This window comes from Protopterus annectens, chromosome 7.part0, assembly GCF_019279795.1.
Source record: "Protopterus annectens isolate FY-2018-M chromosome 7.part0, PAN1.0, whole genome shotgun sequence".
Classification (NCBI taxonomy): domain Eukaryota; kingdom Metazoa; phylum Chordata; order Ceratodontiformes; family Protopteridae; genus Protopterus; species Protopterus annectens.
This window is the reverse complement of record NC_056739.1, coordinates 71,441,002-71,468,909: the sequence shown is the minus strand read 5'-3', so window position 1 is coordinate 71,468,909 and position 27,908 is coordinate 71,441,002. Positions and strand designations below refer to the sequence as shown.

The window sequence follows — 27,908 nt, the reverse complement described above, 5'->3', positions numbered from 1 at the left end:
ACAGAACATTCTGAAACAGGTTAGTAATTTGTACTGACGATGTTTATTGTATTGTGTGTTGCCACACTTATCTTTCCTTACTGGGTATGTGCTTTTTTTTTTTCTTTTTTCTTTTTTTCTTTTTTCTCATTTTTGTTGACTTCCAGTAGTCCTGAGACCTGTCAGCCTTAATTTCTGAGACACCTTTTTACCAGATGTCTGGAGGGTGTATCTTAAAATATCCAGAGCCACTACATTGAGGGCTGTCTCTAACTGTTCCCAGGCCACTGGACCTACAGCCAGTCATAGTATGATGTCATATCCTGCATTTCTTTTGGGGATTTTTCTTATGCCTCAACTTGCTCCTCCTTGCTGATCTTGTGAATTTAATTGTTGCAGGTGTTACCAGCTGTCGGTCCTATGCTTGCAATACCCTTCTTAGCTATAGCAATGCATCCTGCTTGGCAGGTCATATTGGTGTACACAACTTAACCTAATTTACCTAAAGTCATTTATATTATTCCTGGTCTGACAACATTTTTTTTCCGATTCTGGCATTATTGAGAAACCGACCCAATTGAATATTAATTCTTATTTAACTAGTTGAATAACAAACTAGCTCTCAGGGATGACCTATGTAGTCAGGGTTGGTGGCACACACTCCTTAAAAAGGCAGGTCACCAGAGGCATCCCATATGGTTCTGTTTTGGGGTCACTCCTTTTCAGCATATATTTTACTGATGTCTGGGCGAATATCAGGACTCTCTGGCTGATTAAGTCTGTAGATGACAGCAAACTCAAAGCTGTCATCAGCTGAACAGATAACATGCATATCCTCCAAAAGGGTCTAATGTTTAATTCATATAAACATCTCAGCTCAGTGTAGAGAAATGCAATATTGTTTGCTTTGGGAAATAAGAACTCCTTTGTACTTACCTTATAAATGATAACACCCCCCATCAAAATGTTTACTGTCATAAGAGATTTAGGTACATTCATGGTCAGCAAACTCTCTTTTCACCACTAGGTATCAGTTTGCTTAGTGAAATCCTTGTACCTGGTACAATTACTAACCAAAGGCATATCTTCTGAGTCCACTGAAGTTCTTGTCCATTTCCCTTTTCAGGGCCATAGTTAAATGATTTACTCTCTGGAAGAATAGTGCTGCAGCAACATTCTGCCAGTCGTCTACATCCTTATCTGCTTTCCCTCTTTTATAATCTGGTAAGAGGTTGCTGAAATTCTGAGTTGTCCATTTAAAATCATCTTTTAGTCGTTAGTCTGTTGTAATGATCCTGAGAAATTCTGTACTACGGTGTCCCCAGCAATACCAATTAAAATTTTAAAACAAGGATAAAATAAAGGAGCGTTTTTATTTTTCAAAAAGACCGCATATCATCAAGTAGTCACATTTCATTAATGCTAGTAAGCCTTTTGCCTCTGTTGAATGGGAACATTTTGGATTTGTTTAATGGATTTATAGAAATTTGTGTGTGAGTATAGTGTTTGGTTAAAAGTTCTGTTTAAATAAAAAAAATCTTCTTTTCTATTCTTCAACTGCATAAAGTTGTACTGGTGTATCATAAAAAACTGAAAAACATTTTGACAGGGTATAGCTGTATGTGCATCATATAGTAGTAGTAGTTTATGGTAATGAAGAATCAGAGGAGCTTCCTGTTGGGATGAGTCGTATTCTTGCACCAGCTAGAAAATATTTCCCCTTTTGCAGGTATGGTTTCTTAGTAGAAGGTGCCCTTGTTTACTTTAATACATGAAGCTCAATCTGAGAAAAAAAGTGCCTAAATGGGAACAAAGTTCTGTCATACAAACTGTTATATGAAGAATTTGAATGTTGGGCTGGATTAAGGATATCTTGCCCTGCATGAGAAGGTCCATTCTGTAAGGAAGTGTTTGGTAATTGTCCTTGGCCAAATCCATGAGAAGGCAGAACCAGTGGTGTCTAGGCCAAAAAGGGACTAGCAAAAGCATCTTTGACAAGTCTGTCTTTAGAAGAACTTTGGGTATCAGAGTAAAGGGTGAAGACATAGAATATTCCTGTTGGTAGGAGAGAAAATACATCGAATTTTCAAGGCCTTTTTGCAAGTTGCCCTGGAACAGAACTGTTTTAATTGTCTGTTGAGAAAGGAGGAAAACTGATTTACTTGAGGAGTTCCCCACAGATGGACAATCTCCTGGAAGACCTCTTGGTGTAGCATGGATTTGTGAGGATCTATCCTGGAGCTGCTGTAAATGTCTGCTCTATCGGAATGTTTGTGGCTTGCAACATGAGGTTGTTCTGCACTGCCAGTTCCTAGACAACTATGGGAAGTCTGTATAAGGGAAATGATTTTGCTCCCCCTTGTTTGTTTATATAGAACATCACTGTGGTGTTGTCTTTTATCAGTAACAATAGTCCAGGAATCCACAGCTGACTTAAAGCTTTGATAACGTTTGTTATGGTCATTATCTCCTTAAAATGTATATGCTTCTTCTTATAATGAGGCTCCAATATGTCCTGACCCTTGATAACTTGGGACATTGCCCCCCATGTGAAGTCTGAAGTGTCTATCCTGACTGAATGTGCAAGAAGAGGGGGAGAAAATGAGAGCCAAGGAATTAGCAAAACTTGATTGGCCCACCATAAAAGTTGCTTCTTGATGAAACTGAGCATTGAAATCTAGTAAGACAAGGGAAGAAGATGCTGGATCCAAATGGATTTGAAATACCATTGAATTTTATTCATGTACAGCGTGGCAAATGAAACCATTAGGATAGAGGAGCTCTTTTGAAGTGGACATGTTCTAATGGGCCAGATTCAGGAACTGAGCTAAATGTGATTATAGTTTGTTGGAGGGATATGGAAGGGACAGGTAGCTGTCTAGCAGACACCCTAAAATCACTAACTTATCTCAGTGGTATATAAACAAGATTTTTTTTCGGATCACCCCAGACTGCTGAAAAGAATTACGGTGTACTAAAGAGCAGCTAAGATATCTTGGACTGATGGACCCAAGATGATGAAATCATTTATGTATGGAAGCCCTGAAGTATGCAAAAGGCTATGATTGAGGGTTAAACACTTTATGGATACTCCTGGAGCAGTGAAAACAGCAAAAGGCAAAAATATAATCTGAAATGTAAAAATGTAATCTGATAAAAAAAGAATCTTAAGAAATGCCTGTGCATTTTGTGGCTTGGGATATGCAAGTAGGCATATTTTACATACATGGTTACCAGAAAAGTCTTGGGAAACAAAATGGGAAAATATTTTGTAAAGTGATCTTTAATTTTGAAACAAAAAGAAAGCTATGTAATTTTCAAAGGTCAAAAGTGGGTCTTCATATGGCCTTCTTTATGGGGGGCCAGAAACGATCTGGAATAAAACCTTCCAGTTTCTCACTTTTTGTATTATCTTTAGTTTAATCTCCTCCTGAAAAGACTTGAAACTGTTTCAAAATGTTCCACAATACCAACATGTCCTTTTGTAGATTTATCAATATCAGAGTAATTAATATCATATGCATGTAAAGCTAATGTTTATTGAGTACCATACCACTTATATCCAGGAATTTGGGAGTCCCTTATTTTCTTTGCCAGTGGCTCTAAATATGAGGTTTAACAAAGAGGAAAGAGGACAACCCTGCCCTGGTTCCTCTGTTCAAAAGTAGCATGTCAGAAAGACCCCCCCCCCCACACCCCTTAATTGTTGTCTCCAACCCTTCATTTGCCCGCCTTAGTAACCTATTATTCTGCCATTTCCCTACTAATATCCTAGCTAACTGCAGTGAATGCTTTCCCTGCATCAAGACCCAGAAACAGTAGCTGCATTTTCTCACATTCTATTTCCCTCATGGGTCGTCATTGTTCTTTTAATGTTGCCAAATGCTTGATTCCACTCCACAAAAATCACATTATTCTATATCTGTCAGTTTTGCAACACCTTTTCCATTCAGTTAGATAACATAGTTTTAAACATTTTAAGTCACCATTTAAAATTGAAGTGGGTCCATGTGAAGCTGGCTCTGAAGGGTCCTTACCTTCTTTGGGTAATGCAGCAACCACAGCTTTCTTTCAAGATGCTGGTGCTTCCCCTCTCCATTTAGAATACTGTTAAACAAAATATTCCAGCTTTTTGTCATTTTCTTTCCTCCCAACTTCCAAACTTCCACATGAATACAGTCTATTCCTGGAGACTTCCATGCTGACTGATTATACATCACCATTTTCATCTCATCACTGTTTATCTCAGCTGTTAATTGTTGAGCTTCAACTTCCTTTGTCCTTGACATAATTAAGTCTTCCATGAATATTTCTTTTGTGCGTTTTCTTTTTTTCCACGTTCTACCGCTTAATATACGTGTTCATAAAATATTTGCAATGTTTCCATGTCTCGTCATTTGCTCCCTAAGTTTGGTGATGACCTTTTGTGCTCCATGTTGCCTAAGTTACAGTGCTAAAAGTTTTTTTTTGCTCTTGATATTTTACCAGAAGTAGTTGTTTAACAGCAATCATTCTAAACTTGTACACATTATCCAGATCCTCCCTTATTTTCCCTTTAGCACACCACACTTGCTTCTCTTCTTCTTGCTCTGTCGGATTCCCTTATTCCTACAATAATTTACCTTTTTTAGCTCCAATCCATTATGTTATTCTACCATGTATTTAAACTCTAGATCTGAAGTAGGATATTCATTTGTCTGCAACCTGTGGGTTATGGATCTGATATCGGATCCGAACCGGCATGGTTTTCCAGCTATGGATCCAAGCTCTCAGCTCCTCCCCTCACCCATAATGCCCTGCTCTACCCTCATGACCTCAGATCTCGTTTGCCGCGCTGGTGACTGGATTTGTATTCATAGCTCTCAGCTAAGTGGTTATTTCTTACCTGTTAAATCAGAAAATTTAAAGTTTTTTGTGTATTTCTGTGTGAAAGTTTAGGTTTCCCTCTTTGATAGTTTTATTTAGAGTTAAATTAAGTAATTTTTTTCCCTCCCCTCGCTGTTGCGTAGAGTGTGTGTGTTGGGCCTGTGTGTCTGTATTTGTTTAAGTTACTTTTAGTAGCTTTATAGATTTGAATGGCTGATCAGCCCAAATCTATTTTTTCAAAATGCTCGAGTGTGGCCATAAGCTCTCACCGGCTGATGGCCACACTCGTGTGTTAAGTGTCTCGGGTTGGACACCTCACATCTGGTTGCTCCATTTGTGCAGGGTTCAACCCCAGGGCACTGAGGGAGCGGAGGTCCAAGCTTGTCTTGGCGGGTCTTTTACCGCCAGACTCGGCTCCGGCCTCCGCTCCTTCGGGAACAACTGTGGCTACGGTTATTCCCCCTGTGGCACCCCCTCCTGCTCCTGGGACTCAAACTCCCGTTTCTGGAGAGGAGAGAGATGCTAGAAAAAAGGACCGGAGGGAGAAGCACCACAAGCGGCGGGCCGAGACCTCTGTTTCGGCCCCGCCAGCCAAGCGGCTTCTCCCGGCTCCGTTGGCTCGGTCTCCTCCTTCTCGGCCCGGTCCCCTGTGTGCTTTTCACCGGGTCCTGAGGAGGAGGAGACCCGATCTCCGTCGAGGCTATCGAGGAGGCACTCCAGGCCTACCTCGGTAGCCTCGTCGAGATCTACATATAGCCTTTCTGATGCTGATCTGGACCGGATGATGAGAAGGTTCATCCAGGCCCAGATGCAGATGGGAGGGTCTTGCCTCCCTCTGGGGAGCTCAACACCCTTTTAAGCCTATTGCTCCTTCTCCGACCCGCTATCCGGGTTCGGAGCAGCTGGAGCCGAGCAGCCGAGCCGGGGTGGGTCGGCGCCGATAGTACTTGGTACCGGATCCGACCCTGCCTCGAGTGCGCCGGATCCGACCTCGGAGCCTGGATCCGAGCCTCGGATCCGGGGATCAGTGCTCCTTTGGCGCCGTCTGTGTCGGAGCGCACTGTCCTTCGGATCCGGCGCCGGCGCCGCTCCGTCCACTCTTCGGATCCGAGGGGAGCCGATTGTCGGATCCTTTGGTCGAGGTCGGCTCCCCTTCGGCTTTTGATGTAGTGGAGAGGGCTCTGTTGAGGGTCTCCGGACCCCGGCACTTGTTCCGCTCCGCCCCGCTCCCTCTGCACTGGGCCAGGCTTCCACCATCCGGCCCTGGGACAGCCCGCTTCTGTGCCCCAAGTTGCTCCTATGGAGCAAATTGCTGCTTGCGAGGACTCCTCTGACAGCCCCCAGAGGATGTCCTCGCAAGCATACGTGCAAAAGGAGGCACATTGACTCCCGAGTCTCTCACAGAAGACACGGACTTGGAGGAAGGAAGGCTCCCCACGGTCACCCCCGAGGATGTCTCATTTGGAGACATCATGGAAATGCTCCGTATAAGGGGTGGTCTGCCCCAAGTCTTCCTCGGACGAGTCCGTGTTCTTGGAGGCATTTGAAGCGGGCCCGTCTACCTCTTGGGTGTCCCCTGCCGACCCCTGGTGGACCTTATTACCACCAGGGCGTGGAAGGAACCGGACACCGTGGAGCCAATTCCCAAGAGACCGGATAGGATCCTTAGTCCGCCATCCGACCGGGCCCATTGGAGTAAGGGGCCGCCGGTAGATGCCATGTTGACGGGCGGCCACAAAGAGGAACTGGCTCAGGAGAGTCCCTCAGTCCACCCACCGAGCAAGGAGTCTCGGATGATGGACCGCTTGGGAAGCGGATGTTTAGTTCGGCGACCTTCTCGGTAAGGGCGCTGAACTATTTGGCACATGTCATTAGGATGCAGCGAGATCTTATTAAAGAATACGCTGCATCCCCGAGTCCATTTCGGAGGAGGACAGAGTTCTGCACTCCACCCGTATGGCCACTCTTAGGTCAGTTACTAATACTTCTATGCGGCTACTCTCCCATGCAACGCAAGGCGCCGCTAGAGCTGCGGGGACAGGACTGGTCACTAGACGCCAGGCCTGGCTCCGTCACTGCGATTTTTCTGAGCCCTTCAAAGCGCCGCTTGCGAACGCCTTTGATGGTTCTGCTCTGTTTGGCAAGACCGTTCGCGAGACGTTGACCCAGAGCGAAAAGGACGGAAGACGCTGTCTGCCGTCGAATCCGCTTCTCTGCACCCCAGAGGCCCTATTCTAGGAACCAAAAGGGTCAGAAGAAGATGTGGTTCCGAAGTCGCAGCAGTCCCAGCCTGCTCCGGACAACCAGTCCTTCCGTGGCAGAGGAGGACAGGGAGGACGCCACCCTAGAGGCAGAGGGGCTCCCAGAAACTTCGGGTCCAGGGAACCTTTCTCTGAACGGCCGCGCAGCAACCCTGAGGGTTGCCCGACTGCTCTACTCTGGAGGCAGTCGGGGACGTTCGGGCACCTAGCGGCATGGGAGTCCATAACATCGGACCGCTGGGTTCTCCAAATCATATCCAGAGGATATCGCATTCCTTTCCTTTACCTTCCAAAGTTGAAGTCCCTCCCAGACGCCCCACCCGGTCAACGGGAGGCCGCTTTGGCAGAAATTGGCCATCTGCTAAAGAAAAGAGCCATCCAGCCCGTTCCCCAGACCAGATCGGATCAGGGTTCTACTCCAGATTCTTTTAGTGCCAAAAAGACGGGGAACTAAGACCAATCCTAGACCTCTCTCTCTTGAATCTGGCAGTCCCCAAAGAAAAATTCAATGGTCACTCTGCAATCTATTCTCCCCTTCTGGGAGAAAATCACTGGATGTGCTCGATAGACCTCAAGGACGCGTACTACCACATCCTGATGGACAGGCGCTCCAGGAGGTTTCTCCGCTTCGGCTGGGAGCCAGTCACTACCAGTTCCGGGTCCTTCCCTTTGGTCTCACCACAGCCCCCAGGGTGTTCACCAAAGTATTAGCAGTGGTAGCGGCCCACCTGAGGCTTCAGGGGGTGCAGGTCTTTCCCTACCTGGACGACTGGCTTCTTACCGCCCCAACAAGGCATCTACTTCTATTGGCGCGAGACTCCTTTCTCCATCTTGCTCCCTTTCTGGGCATCACAATAAATACAAAAAAGTCCAACCTGGCGCCCACACAGCTCTTAGATTTTATAGGGGCCAGGCTAGACACAAGGAGTTTACGAGCCTTCCTCACTGCGGACAGAGTTCTAAATCTGCAGCTCCAGGTGCGGGCCATTCTCCATTCAAGTTCTGTTCCGACGGAGTTGGTCCTGAGGGCTCTAGGGTCCATGGCATCAGCTATAGAACTTCTTCCTCTTGCCAGGCTCAATATGCGCATTCTACAGTGGACACTCTTAGTACAGTGGTCATACCTTGCTCTCCCCATGCATCATCCCATAGCGATCAGCAAGGCTTGCAAGCGGTCCCTCTTGTGGTGGCTCCACTCCCCGGATCTCCACAAAGGCCGCCCATTTTGTGCTTCTCCCCCTCTCGCCACGGTGACCACGGACGCCTCCCGCCTCGGGTGGGGGGGGCACTTTGCGGGCCGGACCGTCCAAGGCACGTGGAACGATTCAGAGACCTTACTGCATATCAATGTTCTAGAGATGAGAGCAGTGCTCTTAGCGTTGCTAGCACTTCAGGACTTTCTTCCCTTGGGAACAATTGCAATTCAATCGGACAACATGTCTGTTGTCTGGTACATCAACAAGCAAGGGGGAACAAGGTCTTACCCTCTTTGTCGAGAAGCCATGAGAGTTTGGGAATGGGCAATCTCCACCAATCGCTTTCTAATAGCAACGCACATTCCGGGTCGGTCCAACATCCTAGCGGACAAGCTCAGTCGCACCATTCTGACCCCTTACGAGTGGTCTCTCAATTGTCAAGTAGCGGAACGCATATTCGCACGGTGGGGAACCCTTCATGCGATCTTTTGCTTCTCCCTCAAACACCAAGTGCGACAGTTTTTCGCTCTAATACCTCCTCCGGAGGTACCCCAAGAGACGCTCTGGTGCATGCTTGGCCACCCGGTCTTCTGTATGCCTATCCACCCTTGCCTCTGATGCTCCAAGTTCTTCAGAAAGCCTCTCGGGTGGGTTGCAGAATGATTCTCATTGCTCCGTTCTGGCCTTGACAGATCTGGTTCCCCTTCCTAAGGTCTCACTCGGTGAATCCTCCTTGGATTCTAGATCCCATCCCGGATCTGATATCCCATCCATCCTGCATTCCTCCTCCGAATCTGGACAACCTGAAGCTGACCGCTTGGCTGCTCCAGTTCCACTCTTGATTAGGACTCGGTATTTCATCACCGGTTAAGGCAATTTTGGTGGCAGCTCATAAACCATCCACTAGAAAGGTTTACCAAGCAAGTGGAAACGTTTCTATGTGGGCGGAGCGGCAAGGCCTGAATCCCTTCACGGTTCCTCTTCCTTTAGTGCTTGACTTTCTAACCACTCTCTTTAACGATGGTGCCAGCAGTTCCACGGTCAAAGTACAACTGGCGGCAATTTCTCACTATCACATTGGCCATGACTCTAATCCTCTTATGTCAGCCAAATTGTGTAAAATTTTTCTTAAAGGTACTTTTCTTCTCAGGCCCCCTATAAAACAAGCAGTTCCTCCTTGGGACCTCTCTCTGGTCCTACAGGCCTTGACCGCCCCTCCTTTCGAGCCAGCGGCTACGGTGGATCTCAAATTCTTGTCCTACAAGACAGCCTTTTTGGTAGCCATTACATCGGCCAAGAGAGTTTCTGAACTTCAAGCATTATCAGCTAAACCTCCTTACTTGGTATTTCATACGGACCGGGTCTATCTCAGGACCAACCCGTCCTTTCTTCCTAAAGTCGCTTCTGAAGCAAACATCAATCAGTCCATTAACCTCCCTGTTTTCTTCCCTAAATATGAAAACAAAGGTGAATATAGGCTACATTCACTAGATGTTCACAGGCAACTTAGATTTTATCTGAACAGGACGGCTGGTCATAGGCAATCCGACCAGCTGTTTATTTCCTTTGCAAAATTCAATTTGGGCAAGCCAATCTCTAAAGTTTCTCTGTCCCGCTGGATTTCACAGTGCATCTTATTGGCTTATCAAGCTTCAGGAAGGCCCGCACCGGAGGGTGTTCATGCCCATTCAACCCGGTCAGTATCTACCTCGGCAGCCTTCAAGGCTAGGATTCCTCTAGATGATATTTGTGCAGCAGCCACGTGGGCTTCATCTCATACGCTTATTTCCCACTATAAGTTGGATCTTGCATCTAGGGTAGAGCATCCTTTGGCTCCTTGGTGCTCGGAATATCCTTCCATGATGGCCGCCCAAGATTCAGGTAGCTGGGGACTCTGTCCCACAGGTTGCAGACAAATGAATATCCTACTTCAGATTTAGAAGTTATGTACTCACCATAACGTTCCATCTGAGTAGGTGTATTCATTTGTCTGCAACCATCCCGCCCTCCTATCCCCCTGGCCTTTCAGTTTCCTGCATATTCTATCTTACCCTTTTTAGGGTGTTGTTGCTTTGGCAAACTCGATCTGAGGTCATGAGGGTAGAGCAGGGCATTATGGGTGAGGGGAGGAGCTGAGAGCTTGGATCCATAGCTGGAAAACCATGCCGGTTCGGATCCGATATCGGATCCATAACCCACAGGTTGCAGACAAATGAATACACCTACTCAGATGGAACGTTATGGTGAGTACATAACTTCTAATTTCATGTTATCCTGCTCACTAGCTATCCCATCTGAAAAAATTCTATGTTCCTTAATAACTCTGAAATCATTTCTACTACCCATTACTTAAATTGTTCTCTTTTTAACAGGTAAGTATGAAAGTCCCAATGTGTCATCAATCTTTAGATTGTATTGGTACATGATCCAAAATTATTGGATAAGTCTCAAAGCTTTCAATTTGGTACTCATTCCTGCAAAATGAAATTTCTGTCCAGTATAGCCCAATTATTATACTTTGGAGAATAATATGTACAGTTGGTATGAGCTTCTAGTACTGAATTCACATCTTCCTTAACAAATGTTATCATATATTTCTTCCAGAATATACCCTCATTTGTTATAATGGCCTTGTAGGTTCCCCTGATTAACCCTTATTATTGGCTAACCAAGTTGTATTCCCCATAAAATTGACTTTGTCAATGCCAATGCATTGGATCAGCTGGTCGACACTCCTACAAGAGGTTAAAATGTCCTGGACCTGGTTCTAACCAACATGAGTAGCCACTGTAGCACTCCTACAGTGTCATCCTCCTTGGTAAGATCTGACCATAAAGCTATCACTTTTGAAGTCACCACCTCCTCTGACTTCCCCCTTGTCAGGGTCAAACGAAAAAACTTTTCCAGAGCCAACTACAATCTCCTCAGAGTAGGTATAAGTAGCTTCACAGCCACTGTCCCTTCAGTTGGAATTAGCACTAATGTCCAAGCCTACACCAAAAAACTATATATATGACACCTACATAGCTACATGGACTCAGCAATACCTGACAGGACTAAATCATCTTCCTCAAGGAAGAGTAAACCTGTATGGTGGACAGCAGCAGTAAACAAACTCTATAATAGAAGGAAAAAATTGCTGTCCAGGGCCAAGAAGGAGCAGGTGCCAAGTTGGAAGCAATGTCTCCTTTGTTTGAACAAACAAATAAGGTCACTGGTGAAATCCTGTAAGGCTAACTTTGAGTCCAAATTGGCAACATCCACCAAGGACAGTCACAAGGCCTCTTTTACATATGCCCGCAATCTCAAAGGCAACATCCAAATCTGCTTTGAACTCATGGTCAATAACACCACATACACAGACACCATAGATATAGCCAACCTGCTGGCAGACAGGTTCAGTGAAAACTTCACCCCCCCGTCCCCCATCAGTAAACCAGAAAATCCCCAGCACCTGCCCCCCTCATCACCGGGGAGCAGGTCCTTCCTTAATGCCCTCTCACAGGCAAAAAATACAGTCTCCATGGGACCGAATAACATCTCTGGCTGTATCTTACATGAACTCAGGCATGAGCTCTCAGCTCCATTAGACACCCTTTTTAACCAAAGCCTGAGCCCCGGCTTCATCCCAGCTGAATGGAAGAGAGCCACTATCCTCCCTCTACACAAAGGTGGAGCGTCCACTGACCCAGGCAATTATAGGCCCATCAGCCTATCTAGCCTGATCTGCAAGGCCATGGAACACATTGTCATGGACTTTATAAACAAGGACATTGGCAACCTCCAAATGCTTCACCCCACACAGTTTGGTTTTGTCAAAGGGAGATCATGCCTGTTAAACTTGGTCGACTTCTTTGAAACAGTCACCAATGCCATGGACGAGGGGAAGATGGTTCACACTGCCTACCTGGACCTAGGCAAAGCCTTTGACACTATTCCCCACTCAGGCATAATAAATAAACTCTCCCAGCTAGACATCAACTCAAATGTTACTAGATGGGTAGCTAACTAGCTCACTGATAGAACCCACTCAGTCAAAGCAGGGGAAGCCACCTCTAGTAGTAGACCTGTAATGAGTGATGTACACCAAGGATCAGTCTTGGGGCTTCTAATGTTTGGGACATACTTTTCTGAGGTGCAAGCCAAAACCAGTGGTCTGTGGTTGACCAAGTTTGCAGATGACTGCAAGCTGGGCACTGTCTTAAATTCCCCTAGTGATGTGAACATTCTCCAAAAGGGCCTTACCCAAACTAATGACTGGTACCAGAAGCATGGCCTCAAACTGAATGCCAAGAAATGCATCATTATCCCCTTTGGGGAGAATGTCATCCCCGCTAATTATCACATTAATAACAATGTACTAAGCATGCAATCATTCGTGAGGGACTTGGGCACCCAGGTTGATAGCAACCTGACTTTTGACCACCACATTGCCTCCATTGTATGGAAGGCTTTCTACATGTCCACCTCATAAATAAGGGTATTTCATCCAGGAACAAGGAGGTCATAACATCCCTGTACTCCTCCCTTATCAGACCCATTATTAAGTACAATGCCCCATTCGGCGTGTACCTTGCCAAGCACATGCAGCAGTCGGAGAAACCAGAGAGGTTCCTGTCCAGGAAAATCCATGGTCTCAAACACCTATCCTATACAGATATGCTAAAAGCCCTGTCCCTCTACTCAGTCCCATACACACTGCTCAGAGGTGACCTCTGTCTGGCATACAAGGCCATTTCAGACACAGCCTTGATGGAGTTGCTGCATATCCGTAAGACAAACTCCACTCGCGCAACCTGCACGAAAAGCCTTAACCTGGTCTATGACATTAATAGAACTTGTTAGTGGGATAGATTTGTGTTCCAAAGACTCCCCCATCTGTGGAATAGATGCCCTCTCCATGTCAAGCAGAGTACCTCTATAGCCCTGTTTAAAAGGAACCTGGACAACTGGATGGGAAACAGAAAATATGCCCCTGGGATCCCACCTGTGTCTCTGCTGGACAGGGGAAACAGGTGCTGCCTTTGAGGGAACATGGGCGAACTTCTAGGCTAGGCTTATAAGGGCCAGTAGCCTAGTATCATCCTATGAACCAATGAACGTAGGGGCAATTTTAAATATTACTCTAATTCACATGAAAACAGGTTGTACATCACCATGGATTTTATGAGCAATAAGAAGTATGAAACTCTCCTTGATTTACCAGAAGAAAATAAAAAAAAGTTATGAGGGACAGAGCAAAAATATAAAGCAAAATCAGGGATCTCCTGGAATGTCAGGGACATCTGAGATGTATGCATAGCATTGGTATCTTTTACAGTTATGCTGATTTACTTATCGGCTTAAGAAGTTTACCAGGAGAGCAGCATATACAAGTAAATTCTGAAAAAGTACCAGTGATACATGCCTCAAGGAAAGAACAGGTACCTCTCCAGGGAAGACAAAAGGGAAAAAACTAAACTAAAGAAAAGCTTAGATGTCATTAAAAAGCACATACAGGCAATATAACTTGTTAGTAGTATGGTTTCTATTGTAAAACCAAGAAACAATTCACATCTGTGTTTATCTGCAAGATTTGGATAAAGTTGCCCATTGCTTACAGTTGAAGTGTTTAGAGAACTGCCACCTTCTTAGTTGTTTTCAGTACTAGAAATACAGCAGTGTAATTCTGTGTTAGAAAAATAGCATTCTGACAGATAAACACACACACACACACACACACACACACACACACACACACACACACACAGCAATACGGATACAGAAACATGGCAATTTTAATTCCTCATTAAGTACATTAATGAATATTATTCATGATCACAAACAGTCTTTTTCATGTATTTATGTATCTTATTTCTCAAATTATCTTTTTAAAATCAAAATATTCTTTCTATCATGTAAAATATTATAATAACTTCATAAGTTTAGTTTTAGGAACCTGAGAAGTAAGCTTCCTGTACAGCCTGGAGCTGTTTAAGCAGATTCATTTTATTGATAATTTAGTTTTGCGTAGGAAGGTAGTACCACAGTATAGAGCCAGTTGCTCAAACAACTGAATAAGAGCACTGAAGTTTTAGCTTTTACTTCTACACTGGTACATTCATAATATTCATTAAAGTGCTCAGCTGGGAATGTAAGTCAGCCTGTTTCTACTTCCTTTTTTGTGTTATTTCTGCACACTCCATGCAACAGCTCAGTAATCTCTGTTGTTGTATTCTGGAAGATGAGGCCAGATGAGGGAAACTCCAAATTGTGTACATTTAATATATCATCAGGAAGAGAGTTTCATTAGACTTTCATTCATTCTTTAATTACTGATTTATCCAGTTCAGGGTCATTCATACAGAGATGTTTATCCTGCATAGAGTAAAATCCCACCATAGGTTGTATACTTGCATATATGCATACATACACACTCTAGGCTGACGCACCTATAGGCAGTTTAGAGGTTCGCCAGTTGCCCTATATATTTAAGATTTTCAATAACTTGGAACATCCATTTTAAGTCTGCACTGGGAGGATGTGCAGATTCCAGACAAAAGGCACCCCAGCTGAGAACTGAACTGGAGGACCAAATGCCATAAGGCACCAGTGCTGAGTAGTGCATCATTGTTTCTCTTTATTTCTTCAGCGCTGAAGGTATTCCAGACAGCTTGCTGCACAGAAAAACAAAGTTCTGTAAAGTGTTGTAGACATAACTGATGGCAAGTAAGTGTAGGACAGCACAACGGCAAGAGACTGATACAACCATTACATAGATTAAGACGGCATGATTTCAAGTTAAATAGAAGCAATAATGCTTTGTCTGGTCTCACCAGAGTTTTTTCTTACTTGTAACAGAACACTTTGAACCATTTTATGAATTTCTGCAGTTGATAAGGGAGATGCACACAGGGACCAGAATGAGAGTAAAATTGCAAGGAAGTTTATATGAAAAATTGAGGTGATTTGGAGGAACCAGACACGTTCCCACCTTCTCCACTGTTGTTTCTACTCCATCTAAAACCTCTAGCTGCTGCCTTTTGGCAGTCTCTGGTAAGGAGTTATTGGTGGGGAAAGAGAAAACTCTGTGTGGCACTGCATGGTGAGGACATGGATGTCTTTCTTAAAATTTTACAATATTTTGGAGACATAGCAAGTTATAAGATAAATGAAGAGAAGACAAATGTACTAGGGATTAATCTGTTAAACAACAGTGAATGGGTGGAGACGAATCCTCTGTGGTAGGATATAATCTAGGAGTGTGGCTAAAGGGGAACTATGAAGAATCAGTACAAAAGTCATATGAAAGGAAGGGTTTTACAAAAATACAGAAAAACTTAAGGAAATGGAAACAGTTTGAATTTGGACATGGATCAGAGTTCAGTTTTTATATAAGCATGTGCTCCCATATATTTTATATTTAGGGCAGGCATTTTGGTTGCCTCTAGACTGAACAATAGTATCCAAAGTTAGGGACTGGATAAAGGATTTTTTATGGGCATGATATAAAGCAAGACTCAGATGTAAGAGAGTAGTGATGGCTAAACAGGAAAGAGGATGGGAAATCCCAGATATTTATAGACATCTTGAGATTCTTCAGCTGTTTTATTTATTTTGGAAAAGGTTTGGGTTAATGAAAGATTAAAAATTGGCATAAGATGTATAAGAGAAACAACTGATTAGGGCAGATAGATTTCTTAAGAGCAATTTGGTGAAAAGAAGCACAACCTCTAACAGCTCCTACAATATAAATATAGATCCTTTGGGGGGATCAAGTAAGATATTTCCAAGTAAAATACTCTCTCCATACAAGGCTGGATGAGAAGTAGGTTGAAGTGCTCATTAGCTGGTAGACGGAAATGGCCAATCACTACACACTGGGACCAAAAAGTGATGGGGACACACTAATGTGGTGTTATAAGGCACAGGTAAGATTCAGTTTACCACAGGGCTATTTCCTTGTATACAGTTCTTTACTAATGGAGGTTAAAATGGAGGTTTATCTGTATATACATCCTAACTTTATTTCTAGCCTCTAGCTAGATATCGGTATATCTGTTCATTACTATGTTTCATATTGTAGCGTTTTCACCTCACAGTAAGACGCTGGCTGGTTCGATTCTCAGCTAGAGCGTCTTCTGCGTGGAGACATGCGTGAATGGTCGTACCTTCGTTGAAGGTTGTGCATCAGGGCTGGTAACTCGGCACGTAAAAATCAACTACTAATCATTAGCGGACCGGAGTTCCGCTGTGGCGACCTCTAACCGGGAAAAGCTGAAAGACACAACAACTATGTTTCATATTGTATGTATAGCTAATGTTTGCTGCAGTATGTATTATTTGCTGTTGTATGTATATTCGATTGTTCTTCATGTACTCTGCTGCTCATTTATTGTTCTGTGGAGCTTTTCTTTCAAGGCCTCCACTGGAAAAAGACCTGTGTCCAGTTGGAATTTCCCAGAAAACTAATGTAAATAAATAAATAAAAATCTTAACTGAGGGAGATAGGCTCAAGATGCCTGGCCAGGGATCATGAAATAGATTTCAGAGGTTAGAATAATTCAAAGAATGGAAAGGAGGAGAAATTTTGATACTGTACATATTGCTAGTAGTAGAGGATGAACAGCATGAATTGGATAAACTAAAGTGGGAATCATGCATAATGATAAACAACGGAATTATTTGGGGGGCTATATTAATGATAAATATTGGAGTAAGCACAGCATGGACCTTATTGATGTATTCTTTCTAGTTTCTAAGAAGTTGAAAACTAAAAGTTAGAAACAGTCGGATCCTCCTGTGCTGGCAGATGTTAAAGCCTTGAAAGGAAATTCCAGCACTGTGCAATCAGCACAGAATACATTATTTGGGCACATGGAAATAAAACCTAAATGGTTTCACCTTAAAGCCTTTGTCTGTTAATAGCACTCTTGTTGGGGTGAGATTTAAATAACATTTACAAACATTAGGTAGTTTGAAATCACCAATAAAAAGTATCTTTCCAGAAAGTGGAGTGCCCCCATAGCTTGTGGTATAATCCACCATGTTTATCTTAATATAGTAAAAGTGATTGCTGGCTTCAAATGATGGAGGTATAAATGTCTTAATGAGAAAGGCTGGAGTTAAGCACAAGTGGAAATGTATTAATTTAATTATTCTAGATTCTAAGAATTTAATAACTTAATTGATGGAACCAGTTGGTTCCTTCTACACTGGCAGATATTAAAACTCTCCCCCTCATATGTATATTCATGGGTTTATAGTCATTTAAGCTTAGCCAAATTCCCTTTCAAAGCTGAGAATCAAACCTTGGACCCTGTGTCTGTGAGGTAAATACCTTAAACATTATGCTAATCCCCAGTCCCTTAGCAACAATTGGAATAATGGGTGGGACACATGAGTAAATGGTTTCCATGATTTCAGCATGTAGATACATCCAGAGAGGGCTGTGAGTAGCCCCCCTTATGCAGGAAGGTATTGAAATATAAAACAGTGGAGATGGCTACAAGCAGTTGTTTCTCTAACATAATGTTATTTAACCTGATATCTGTCTTAACATGAGATGACAGTTGTTAATATGTGGATTTGTGGACATGTGTATTTTTGTATTTAATTGTTTATTTTCCTATAGTAATTAATGCACATTTAGAGTATTATATACAGATCAATGATTTTTAATATTTGTACTTTTCAAAAAAATTTGTTTTTCTTAAATAAGTAATATTTATAAGAACCATAAAACTTATTTTCTCCTTGTGGACAGATTTTTGGGCTTTTAAAGGCACCATTTAAGGAGAGAGGAAATGATGGACCATTACTGAAATTAGAAGAACTCTGTGATCAGAAGAATGCTCCTTACCAGTATATGTTCCGTCTTTGCTACCGGGTGTTGCGCCACTCACAAGAGGACTACAGGAAAAATCAGGTAAGTATGAAGGAGGTGTGCAGTCTGTTGATGCAATGTCTTGAGTATGCTGTAAACTAAAGAGGCACAATGGTGAATTTTGGGAAATAATATGACCCAAGTGTGTCTTTGTGTGTAGGTGCTGGGGGACTTTGTGACAAATAAAAATATCTGCATGTTGACCCTTCTGTGGGGCAGTAGCTCTAAAAAGTATTTTGAGGTAGTTATCAAACATGTCATAAGTTTAAATCTGAAGTATGTTCTTGCTTTGTAAATTAAAATATTTCCTACCACAGGTCATAGTAATTTACATTTTAAAAGAAGTTGCTCTGTGGAACATATGTACAGTGGCTGTTAATTTTTTTTTAATCTTTTAAATTTAAAAACAATCACTTCTAAAATCATGCATATAAATCAGGTTGTGTCTGAAGTGAGTCCTGAGATCTTACTTGATTTAGAGTAAATACCCATCCCCACATTTTTTGCAGTTTTAACTACTGGCATATACTCTCTATTAATGTCTGAAATTTTCCAGGTTGAGCAACCAGTGAAACACATGGATCTCTTCACCTTAAACATCTGTTTTGGCTTAACTTTTTATACGCAGGAGATAACAATTAAAGTTAATTGCAAGAACTGACAGGAAATTAGTCAAACCTTTCTTGTACTTCATTGACAGAGAAACAGATGAAATCATATGCTTTTATGACATGCTGGTAATGGGACTGTCTCTTTCCTGTGAGTATAAGCCATTTGTGGTCATAACTGGAGTGGTGATGAAGGGCATTTTCTTTTCTGAGAAGCAGACCCACTTTTCATATAAGAAAAGGTCAGTAGCTTGGAAAGATATGGAGGAATATTTGTGGGAGGGAAGGAGGGCGAAGGGAAGGTTACAGAAGCACAGAGACAAAGATAAAACACAAGACATAGAGACAAAGGGGTGACACAAAAGGTGGGAATAGCAGTAGATGGATACATACAAATGGTGGACTCTTGGTAATGGAGAACACTGGATAACAAGGTAAGGGGTGTGGCACACAGTGGGGGATAGGGCAGGGTAAATGGTGGATACCACACTGTCCTAGAGGGCAAACCACATGTGCAGGCCATACCTATGACAACATGATGGTCAGGGCCTGTTGATCACTTAGCTCAGCTAACTATGTCCTGTTTTGCTCCATTTTGTTGGGGCAGGCATCCTGATGTTAACACAGCTCAGACATCTCCTATCTACTGTAGTGATACTGGGTATCCCCTCAGGGCCGCTATCAGAAGAGAAGCATACCCCCTCCCCCGAGAAATGGCCACAGAGGCCACTACCGATCCCTCTAGGTCACCTTCAGCAGGGTGATTACTGTCTCCCTACAGAGAGGCTGGACTGGCATTCGCTTGTATCCTGGCTCTAGGAGCATAACGTGCACAGGCTGAGGTGATGACTGCAGCTTGTGTCCCAGCACTACAGCAAGACCTACAGAAGAAAGAGAAAACTAAAAGAAAACTAATAAATGCACATATATGTTACGCATACTGTTAAGACTATACAGTAATCTACATCTCATACAGTATATTTAATATCTTACAATGATTAAAAGTGGCATCAGATGGATACAATAACAGTTGAACCAAATGTTTAATTTAACAGTTTTGTAAACAAGTGTTTAGAATATATAAAGAGGATGTAATGATATGGAAATAATACAGGAAGAAGGGATTTTAGGGCTAGAGGTAGGAGAAGAAAAAATATTAAGAATAGCTTTTTAGTAAGTAATTGGGAAGAGAAATATGGTATTAAGATAGTTTAAGGAAAGAAAAAGTGTATTGATGGATAAGGATGGAAGAAAGATAATTCTTTTAGATCAGATGTGTGAAAAGGGTTGGTTAGCTTTGTGAAAATGATAAGGACTAAATACTAAATCTGTTAAAGACATATAGTTAGCAATGGTTGATAGAGTTGAAAGTATTATTTTAGCAATCATCCACAGTTGGGTTTGGGTAACACAGGATTTACCCACAGTTGGTGCAATTTGATCATGAGGGCAAATCCTGAATGATCAAACAAAGCCAACTGTGGATAAATCCTGTGTTACCTACACTCAGGAGTGGGGTGTAGCTGCTGTACAATGCCATTATTTAAGAAAATAAAAGTCTTAGTTTTTCTAAATAATGTCATTGTATAAAAGAACTTCAGTGCTCTTCTGCTGGCTTCTGGTAATCTGGGGCATACAATACATGTACTGAACATGCTCTGCCTGTACCTGCCAGTGGTTAAACAGTATATTGCTATACCTATTGTTTTTTTAATCCCAAGTTGATATTTGCTTGTGTAATATTTTTGATATGCTCTTTTTAACAGATGGTGTTTTCCTGGCAAATCAGTGACTGAAGTCACTAAATAGTAATATAGATTTGCATTTCTGAGAAGGAAAAGGTTGAGAGCTGGCACAGGCATCATAAAGTTTTTTTAATGTGTTGTAAGACTATATTTATTAATAAGTAATGTTTTCTCTTGAAAAAAATCTGAAATTTTATGAGTGACAGGGCAAAATTATGATGGGCAGAGTATGTCAAATGTCAGCAGGTCACCTGTGGCTGATGATGGTAGCATGTACCTCGCGCAGTCAGATGACACAGTGACTGTCAGGAACATTGTTGGCCTTGCACACATCGCTTACAAACAAGGATCCTGAGGCTGAACTCCTACCTCAACAGTGTTTGATAGACATCTTGTTAATATGAGCCCCAGCAAAACTTCACAGGCATTCCCAGTTCAGTATGGCGTCTGTGAGCCACAGTGCATCTGATGTACATGAACACCCCACTTGGAAAGGTGTGGTGGTCTCTGGTGCCACCAAGACTGATCTGGGTGCAACACTTGCCATTAATTAGGTGCATGTGCCGGTCAGTGATCCAGGCAAAGATAACTGATACAACATTCTGAAAATGGTAAGTGTGCTGTGCAGCCAGAGGGATGGCATGAAACAACTGCGTTGCCCCTAGGAAGACTTTCAGTGCCTACACAATGACATGGAGTATCAAAGCAGGAATCATTTGATGCTGCTCAAGTCTCTGTTGCCTAGCATGGCACCCACTGGTGTGTCCATGATGGAGGTGATAGCCATTTATCAGTATACCTTTGCATATCTTGTTGTCCATGGCTTTGGAATGATCCATGTGGAGGTGCCAGCTCATAGACTGGGCTTACCCTGATAATTAAGATGGTTTCTAAAACAGTATCACTGTCAGCAATAACCACAGAAGCCATCACACCTGGCCATGGCTGGTCTTCTATATGGGGGAGCAACCACCACTCCTCCAGATCCATCCCTAAGCACCTCTCAAGGCTTCACAATCTTGCTACCATAGTTCTACACTTACTACTCCCTATGAGCAGAAGGAGCTGCATGCCTTCATGTGACCATTGTTTTGGTCATGGATGCCATACATCTTGTGGCTTTCAACATGGGTGTCTCCATTAGGGTGCACAGACATGCTGCTGTAGTTATTTGCCATCCCTGCCACAGGCCACATCAAGCCCTGAGATTGCAAGCCATCACAGTACACTTTGCCACTGTTCGCAACTTCACAGCACCACCCCACCTGTGTAAAATGTGATACTCTGACTCTCCACTATCTGCTACCCAACTGTATTCCTTACCACATCCACCACCCATGACCCAGGCCCATATGATAGCATTGCTGTCACCTGCTATTATGTGCTCTGCCAACCTAGTAAAATGATGAGGACTGTGGCCTGTGCAGCACTAGACCTGAGAAGATTAAGGTAATATTTGATACACAGCATGACTGGCCCTTGCATTGTATTACACAGCCTGAATTTGATGTTGCATGCATCATTTTATTTTGTGTTGTCTGTGTCATGTGCTGTAATTGTAGACCAGATTCTGCCTCTGCACAAGTGCCACGATGTATTGCACCCAGCTCTGTCTCATATGGAGGCCCACTGCTTCCCCTTCCTCCCTGGACCAGCTACCCTGCACCACTGCTGTAATAATTATAGTAGGCCCTGCTGTGATGGTTCCTACTGCTGAAGACCTGTGCTTACACAGCCACATCATGCAATATAGTGCTCCAGCAAATATCTGGTTGCAAGCCTCAGACCAGTACTGCACTGCTTTCTAGATGCACTTGGTCAGTGGAAGTATCCCTTGAGTTGAGCAAGATACATCTCACATTGTTTAGTGTTTCTGCATATGCAGTACTGTATCCATCTGTGCCAGTTCTGGAGGTTGTGAATGGGGGTCATTATCCATGGTTACAATGCATAGCCAGCATCCCTTACAACATACAGTAGTGATATCTTTGTATGCTGCTTGCTGCCCAACTGTATGTTAATTGTATATTATGGACTTTGAACCATCCTACATATGCATTTCTGTACTAGATGACCATGACTAAAATGACCTTAAATGTACAGGTCAGATTTGTGCCAAATGTGAGACTCACGGACACTGCCTGGGTTGTGCACAAGCATAGTATAGATAATACTCTTTGTATTGTAAACCACCTGAAAGTTGGAGTAGAAGCCTTTCCTGTTGATGTGAGGTGATGTGAGGTTTTCTCCTCTCCAGTCCTTGAGAAGGTTATATGCAAATGTCTGCATAGGAGAGGCCTTGTAAATCCATGATTGTAAAGTATGTGCAGTCATTGGCTCACAGGACATCAGGGAAGGTAGTGTTGTAGCACGCCTTCATAGGAGAGGTTTTCTCCTCTCCAGTCCTTGAGAAGGTTATATGCGAATGTCTGCATAGGAGAGGCCTTGTGAAGCCATGATTATAAAGAATGTGTAGTCATTGACTCTCAGGACATCAGGGAGATGAGTAATGTTGTAGCATGCCTGCATAGGAGAGGCCTTGTGAAGCAATGGTTGTAAAGTATGTGCAGTAATTGGCTCTCAGGACATCAGGGAGATGGGTAATGTTGTAGCATGCCTGCATAGGAGAGGCCTTGTGAAGCCATGATTGTAAAGTACTGTATATGCAGTCATTGGCTCTCAGAACATCAGGGAGATGGGTAAAGTTGTAGCATGCCTGCATAGGAGAGGCTTTCTCCTCTCCAGTCCTTGAGAAGGTTATATGCACTTCCACATACTGGTGCATAATGTGGAACAACAGATGCAGAATACTTAAGGCTGATGCCAATAAATTTCAAGAGTGTCCCCTGTAGCTAGCTGAAAGCTACTCGTACCTTGCTGTCTATCAAGGTGGACAGTCCATGGGTTTCCCTTGATTCTGCATGATAGAGGCACTGGATCCAAAAGCGGCTACACCACAGGCAGCTCTGCTATAGCTGCTGCAGCTGCTGTCACTCACATTCTAGCATCCTGTACACTGACATTCGGAATAGCTGATTGTTGCAGCACTGCCCACCTGATTTATGCATTTCTGATTTTTTATTTTGTGTTAATTACACATTAGCTGTCCCTTATTTGCTTCTAGATACTCATTTCCATATCATTGTGTAGTCATTTGCATACTCTGCATGCTACATTTATTTTCCTGTAATACATATTTGCTACTTGTGTGTCTAAATTGCCTCCTTCCTGCAAGTCATCCCTGTGCTTTGTGTAGCATTATGTGCTTTCTATGAGTACTGGATATTGTTTCTGATGTGATTATCCTGTTAGAAAAATGTAAAAAAAAAAAAAAGTAAATAAACTGAAGTGTCACAATTAGTTTAATTTTGTTCTTCAGTATTTGAGTCATACAGCTCACATAGGAACAAATATAGATGACAACTGATAAGATACCAGGATGCCTACTGGTCAGATTCAGACAGGACCTGTCAACCCCCCATACTGAGGCTGTTCAATATCAGCCAACAATCAGGGTTTCTACCAGATAAGTAGAAGACAACGGTCATCCCCTGCACAAAGGTGGGGCATCATCTGACCTAGGCAACTATAGCCCTCTTAGCCTGACCAGCCTTATCTGTAAGGCTATGGAAAGGGTCATTATGGAATTAATAAATAAGAACAATGTCAGCCTATAAATTCTCGACTTGAGCCAATTTGATTTTGCCAAGGACAGATACTGCCTACTTGATCTGGTTGACCTCTTCAAAAAGGCTACCAAAACATTGGACAAGGGAAATCTGTACACACTGCATATCTTGACCTTGCAAAGGCGTTTGACACCATTCCCCACTAAGGCATAGTTGCTAAACTCATCCAGCTAAATGTAAATCCCTGTGTAACTCTTAGAGCCCAGGAAATTAAGGTGGATGGATCTACCTCCTCCAAAAGACCTGCCACTAGTGGTTTACCTCAGGATTCGGTACTTGGACCATTCCACTTTGGCATCTACTTCATGAAATTCAAAGCCAATGGTAAGGGCTTTTGGCTTAACATACCTAAACAGTATATTGCTATCATGTGTTCATCAGTGTCTTCTTGTATTGGTCCAGAAGGTGTTTGTCCTGGGCTGTACAAGGTATGCCTTTCTTGAACTTAGAGCATTTCTCTTTCGTCTTACAGCATCTTATATGTCTGTTATATCCCCCCACAATGTGTTTGTCCTTCTTGGGCAATTCAGAGTATGGGCCTGCTATAAACTTGTCTTTTGAGCTTCTTAGAACAAATCACTCCAGCGCCTCATAAGATGTATATATCTCTGTCTTTTGTGTCTTGGAGCTTTCAGGGTAATTGTACTCTTATTTCACCCTAGGATGTATATGTCTTCACTTCTTCCAAAGTATCATCGTTATTGGTACCATGGAGAGAGTGTGTGTGTGTGTGTGTGTGTGTGTGTGTGTGTGTGTGTGTGTGTGTGTGTGTGTGTGTGTGTGTATGTGTTATATATATATATATATATATATATATATATATATATATGAGTCTAGGACTATTCCCTGAAAGCACATTTCACTGAAACACATTTGACTGTGCACAGTTCACTGAAAGCTCAATTCACTGAAAACACAATTCACTGAAAGTTATATATGGCCTTTTCTCCACTGTAGTGCAACCCTGGAGTTAGAATATATAGTGGGGGTAAATATTTTGAACTATACACATGGATACTTGCAATTTCAATAAATTACTCTTTTCTAAACTTAATATATATCCAAACTCTGTGTGGGGGGCTACACCCCCATATCCCCCCAATGTGGGGGAGGTGCCCCCACATTCTCCCTTACAATATATATATATATATATATATATATATATATATATATATATATATATATACTAACTCCAGGGTCATACTACAGTGGGGAAAAGGCTATATATAACTTTCAGTGAAATGTGTTTCAGTGAATTGTGCTTTCAGTGATTTGCACACAGCAATTTGACTTTCAGTGAATAGTCATATATACATATATATATATATATATATATATATATATATATATATAGATAGATAGATAGAGGTATCTCCTGAGATGTTCAGGATATGATCTTGTCTTAAACATCTAGGTATATTTGTCCTCCTAGGACTCACAGGGTGTGTAAGTCTGTGTATATGTAGGTGCATGTGTATATATAGATATATGGACATGGTTCATATGTAGTTATTATGTATGTTTCCGGAGAAACCATTGAAGTACTCAGCTAAACTTCGCCATTGCCCCAGAACATTGCTTAAGTGACTTTTTCACACTCACATAATAAGCAAATGGAGGCTGAGGGAATCAGACCCTAGACTCCAAGCAGCATCTTTTTAACAAGTTATAGCCATAATCCTTTGAGCTAACTACTAGACTTGTTTTGGATTCCTTTTATTAATGCTAATAAATTATGCCAGTTCATGGATTTGCACATCAGTTGTGCCATTCACTCTTAGTAAGGGCACTATTTGTCTATACACAGCATCTGTCACGTTTTTAAAGTCTGTTTTGGAAATTTTACAACATTCTTCTCGCTTGAGGTCCAGAAAACTTCAACAAATTATTACAGAATAATTTACATCCACACCATCTGCATTGTAGCATGCCATTCGAACCTGACAAAACTTTCTTTTTGTGACCTATATCTTCTGATAGACCATCAAGCTCTGAAATTGGGGATTTCTCTGCAATAGACTGCAGTTCTTTGATGTTTTTAAAGTAGCTCCAAGAGTGTTGAAGTCCTTTAAATATTTTGCTCAACACACTTGCTCCATTGTACTCCACATTTGCTTAAAATTTCTCTTAATCAGGCCTAGTCCTCTGAATGTTATCATTAGAGAAAGTCAGTGTAGTTCATGTGAGACCAAGTAAAGCAAACAGTGGGTTGACTATGTAGTGGACGTGAGTTTTAATATTATAGCCAACTGTTCCATTAGTCAGCTCTTCATTTGGTTAATTCTACTTTTGTTGACTACAGTGCAGTTGTATAGTATTAAACTGTAGTCATGGCTGGGAATCCATGGAGTTATTATGTCTAGCAGGTGTGAGGAGGACAGAACCCCTACATAAAAGTAGTGGTGTAGGTGTGTGCAAGATGGGATGCATGCATGTGTTTAATATGTATTCCTAGTACTAATCAGAAAAGCTAACATTAAATCATTCTTTCCTGACCACTTGCTTCCTGAGGGCCCTTCTGCAAAATCGTCTACCAAAAACACACATCATAAGAGTTGCAATTTCTGATAAATGATGCGAGTTAACAAAAATATGAAAGTTCTTCAGTAAACAGTAGGCTACATACTGAATTTAATATCAAAGGTCTGTATGCAGATGCTGACTTTTTATTGCAGATTTTATTTTGTTTGCCAGAAATTACTAGTGTTGAGGTCAAACAAATGGTTATAACTTTGTAAGTGTGCAAGATAGATCCTGTATATCAGTGGGAGAGTTGTTCACTTGTTCATGAACTTTACAGAGATACAAAATGGGAAATGTGGGAACAATATATGCAGAATAATGTTTTGGAGGAGGAATGAGGTTTCAGGGAAGGCAGGAATTGAATGAGCTATGTAATGTTTGAGTAACAATGACTGTTCAGATTATAAGTGATGTATAATATTTGCAACTGAAAACAGGTCAGTATGGTTTATTTTAATTTATATAAATGTATGATTGCTCATGTCATAACTGATAATTCAGTAAAGATATTTTTTGCTTAAAAAATGGAAGTTTCCAAAGATGCATACCAAAAAAGGGGGTAGCATACTGCTGTTTTATGATATTGAAGAGTCTGTAATTAATGCACATAAAAGATTCATAGGTTTATAGGTAAGTACTAGACTAGCTGACCTTGCAGGCCATTTTAAACCTAGCCAGTTTCCTTTTTTGTGCTCAATGTAACCTATCCCATTTGGTTACAGACTGACTTTACCCATCCCATGGTCGATAATTATATATTACACCTAATGAGAATAATTGGGATCATACCATAGATAATTTGAGGGGATCCATGCATGGAATAAAGCATTTAGGAGTTACCTCTGTTTTTTAGTAGTACAGGGGGCAGTCCTGGGGTAAGTTTTCTGTTTCCCATTCATTGATCCAAATTGAGCTTGAATATGGACAGGGGTGAATGTTGTTTTATGTGGATGGGGAATTTGTTCCTGAGCAGTAGTATCCTCTGCAAGATATACCTGTCCCTCCGAACCACTCTGTTGATGTTGCAGAAGAGGTTTAGATCCTTAGACTGAGTATTTCTGATGCCCTTGACTTGCTGAAGTGCAGTAAATCCATCAGTATTGGATTGGAGGATGCCTTGTATGCCAGGCACTGGTCACCTGTTAGCTGTCTTTAGGATACTGAGTATAGTGACAG

General features: G+C 42.3%; 1 protein-coding gene across 1 annotated transcript in view; it reads left to right on the top strand.

Moving 5' to 3' along the window:
* Window positions 1–27,908, top strand: part of ITPR3 (inositol 1,4,5-trisphosphate receptor type 3) — a 2,403,054-nt gene that overhangs the window by 1,157,148 nt on the left and 1,217,998 nt on the right. The window contains exons 14-15 of the mRNA XM_044076491.1: window positions 1–19; window positions 18,048–18,209. The exon at window positions 1–19 is cut by the window's left edge and continues 123 nt beyond it. Coding sequence (XP_043932426.1) covers window positions 1–19; window positions 18,048–18,209 — 181 coding nt within the window. The remainder of the gene's footprint in view (window positions 20–18,047; window positions 18,210–27,908) is intronic.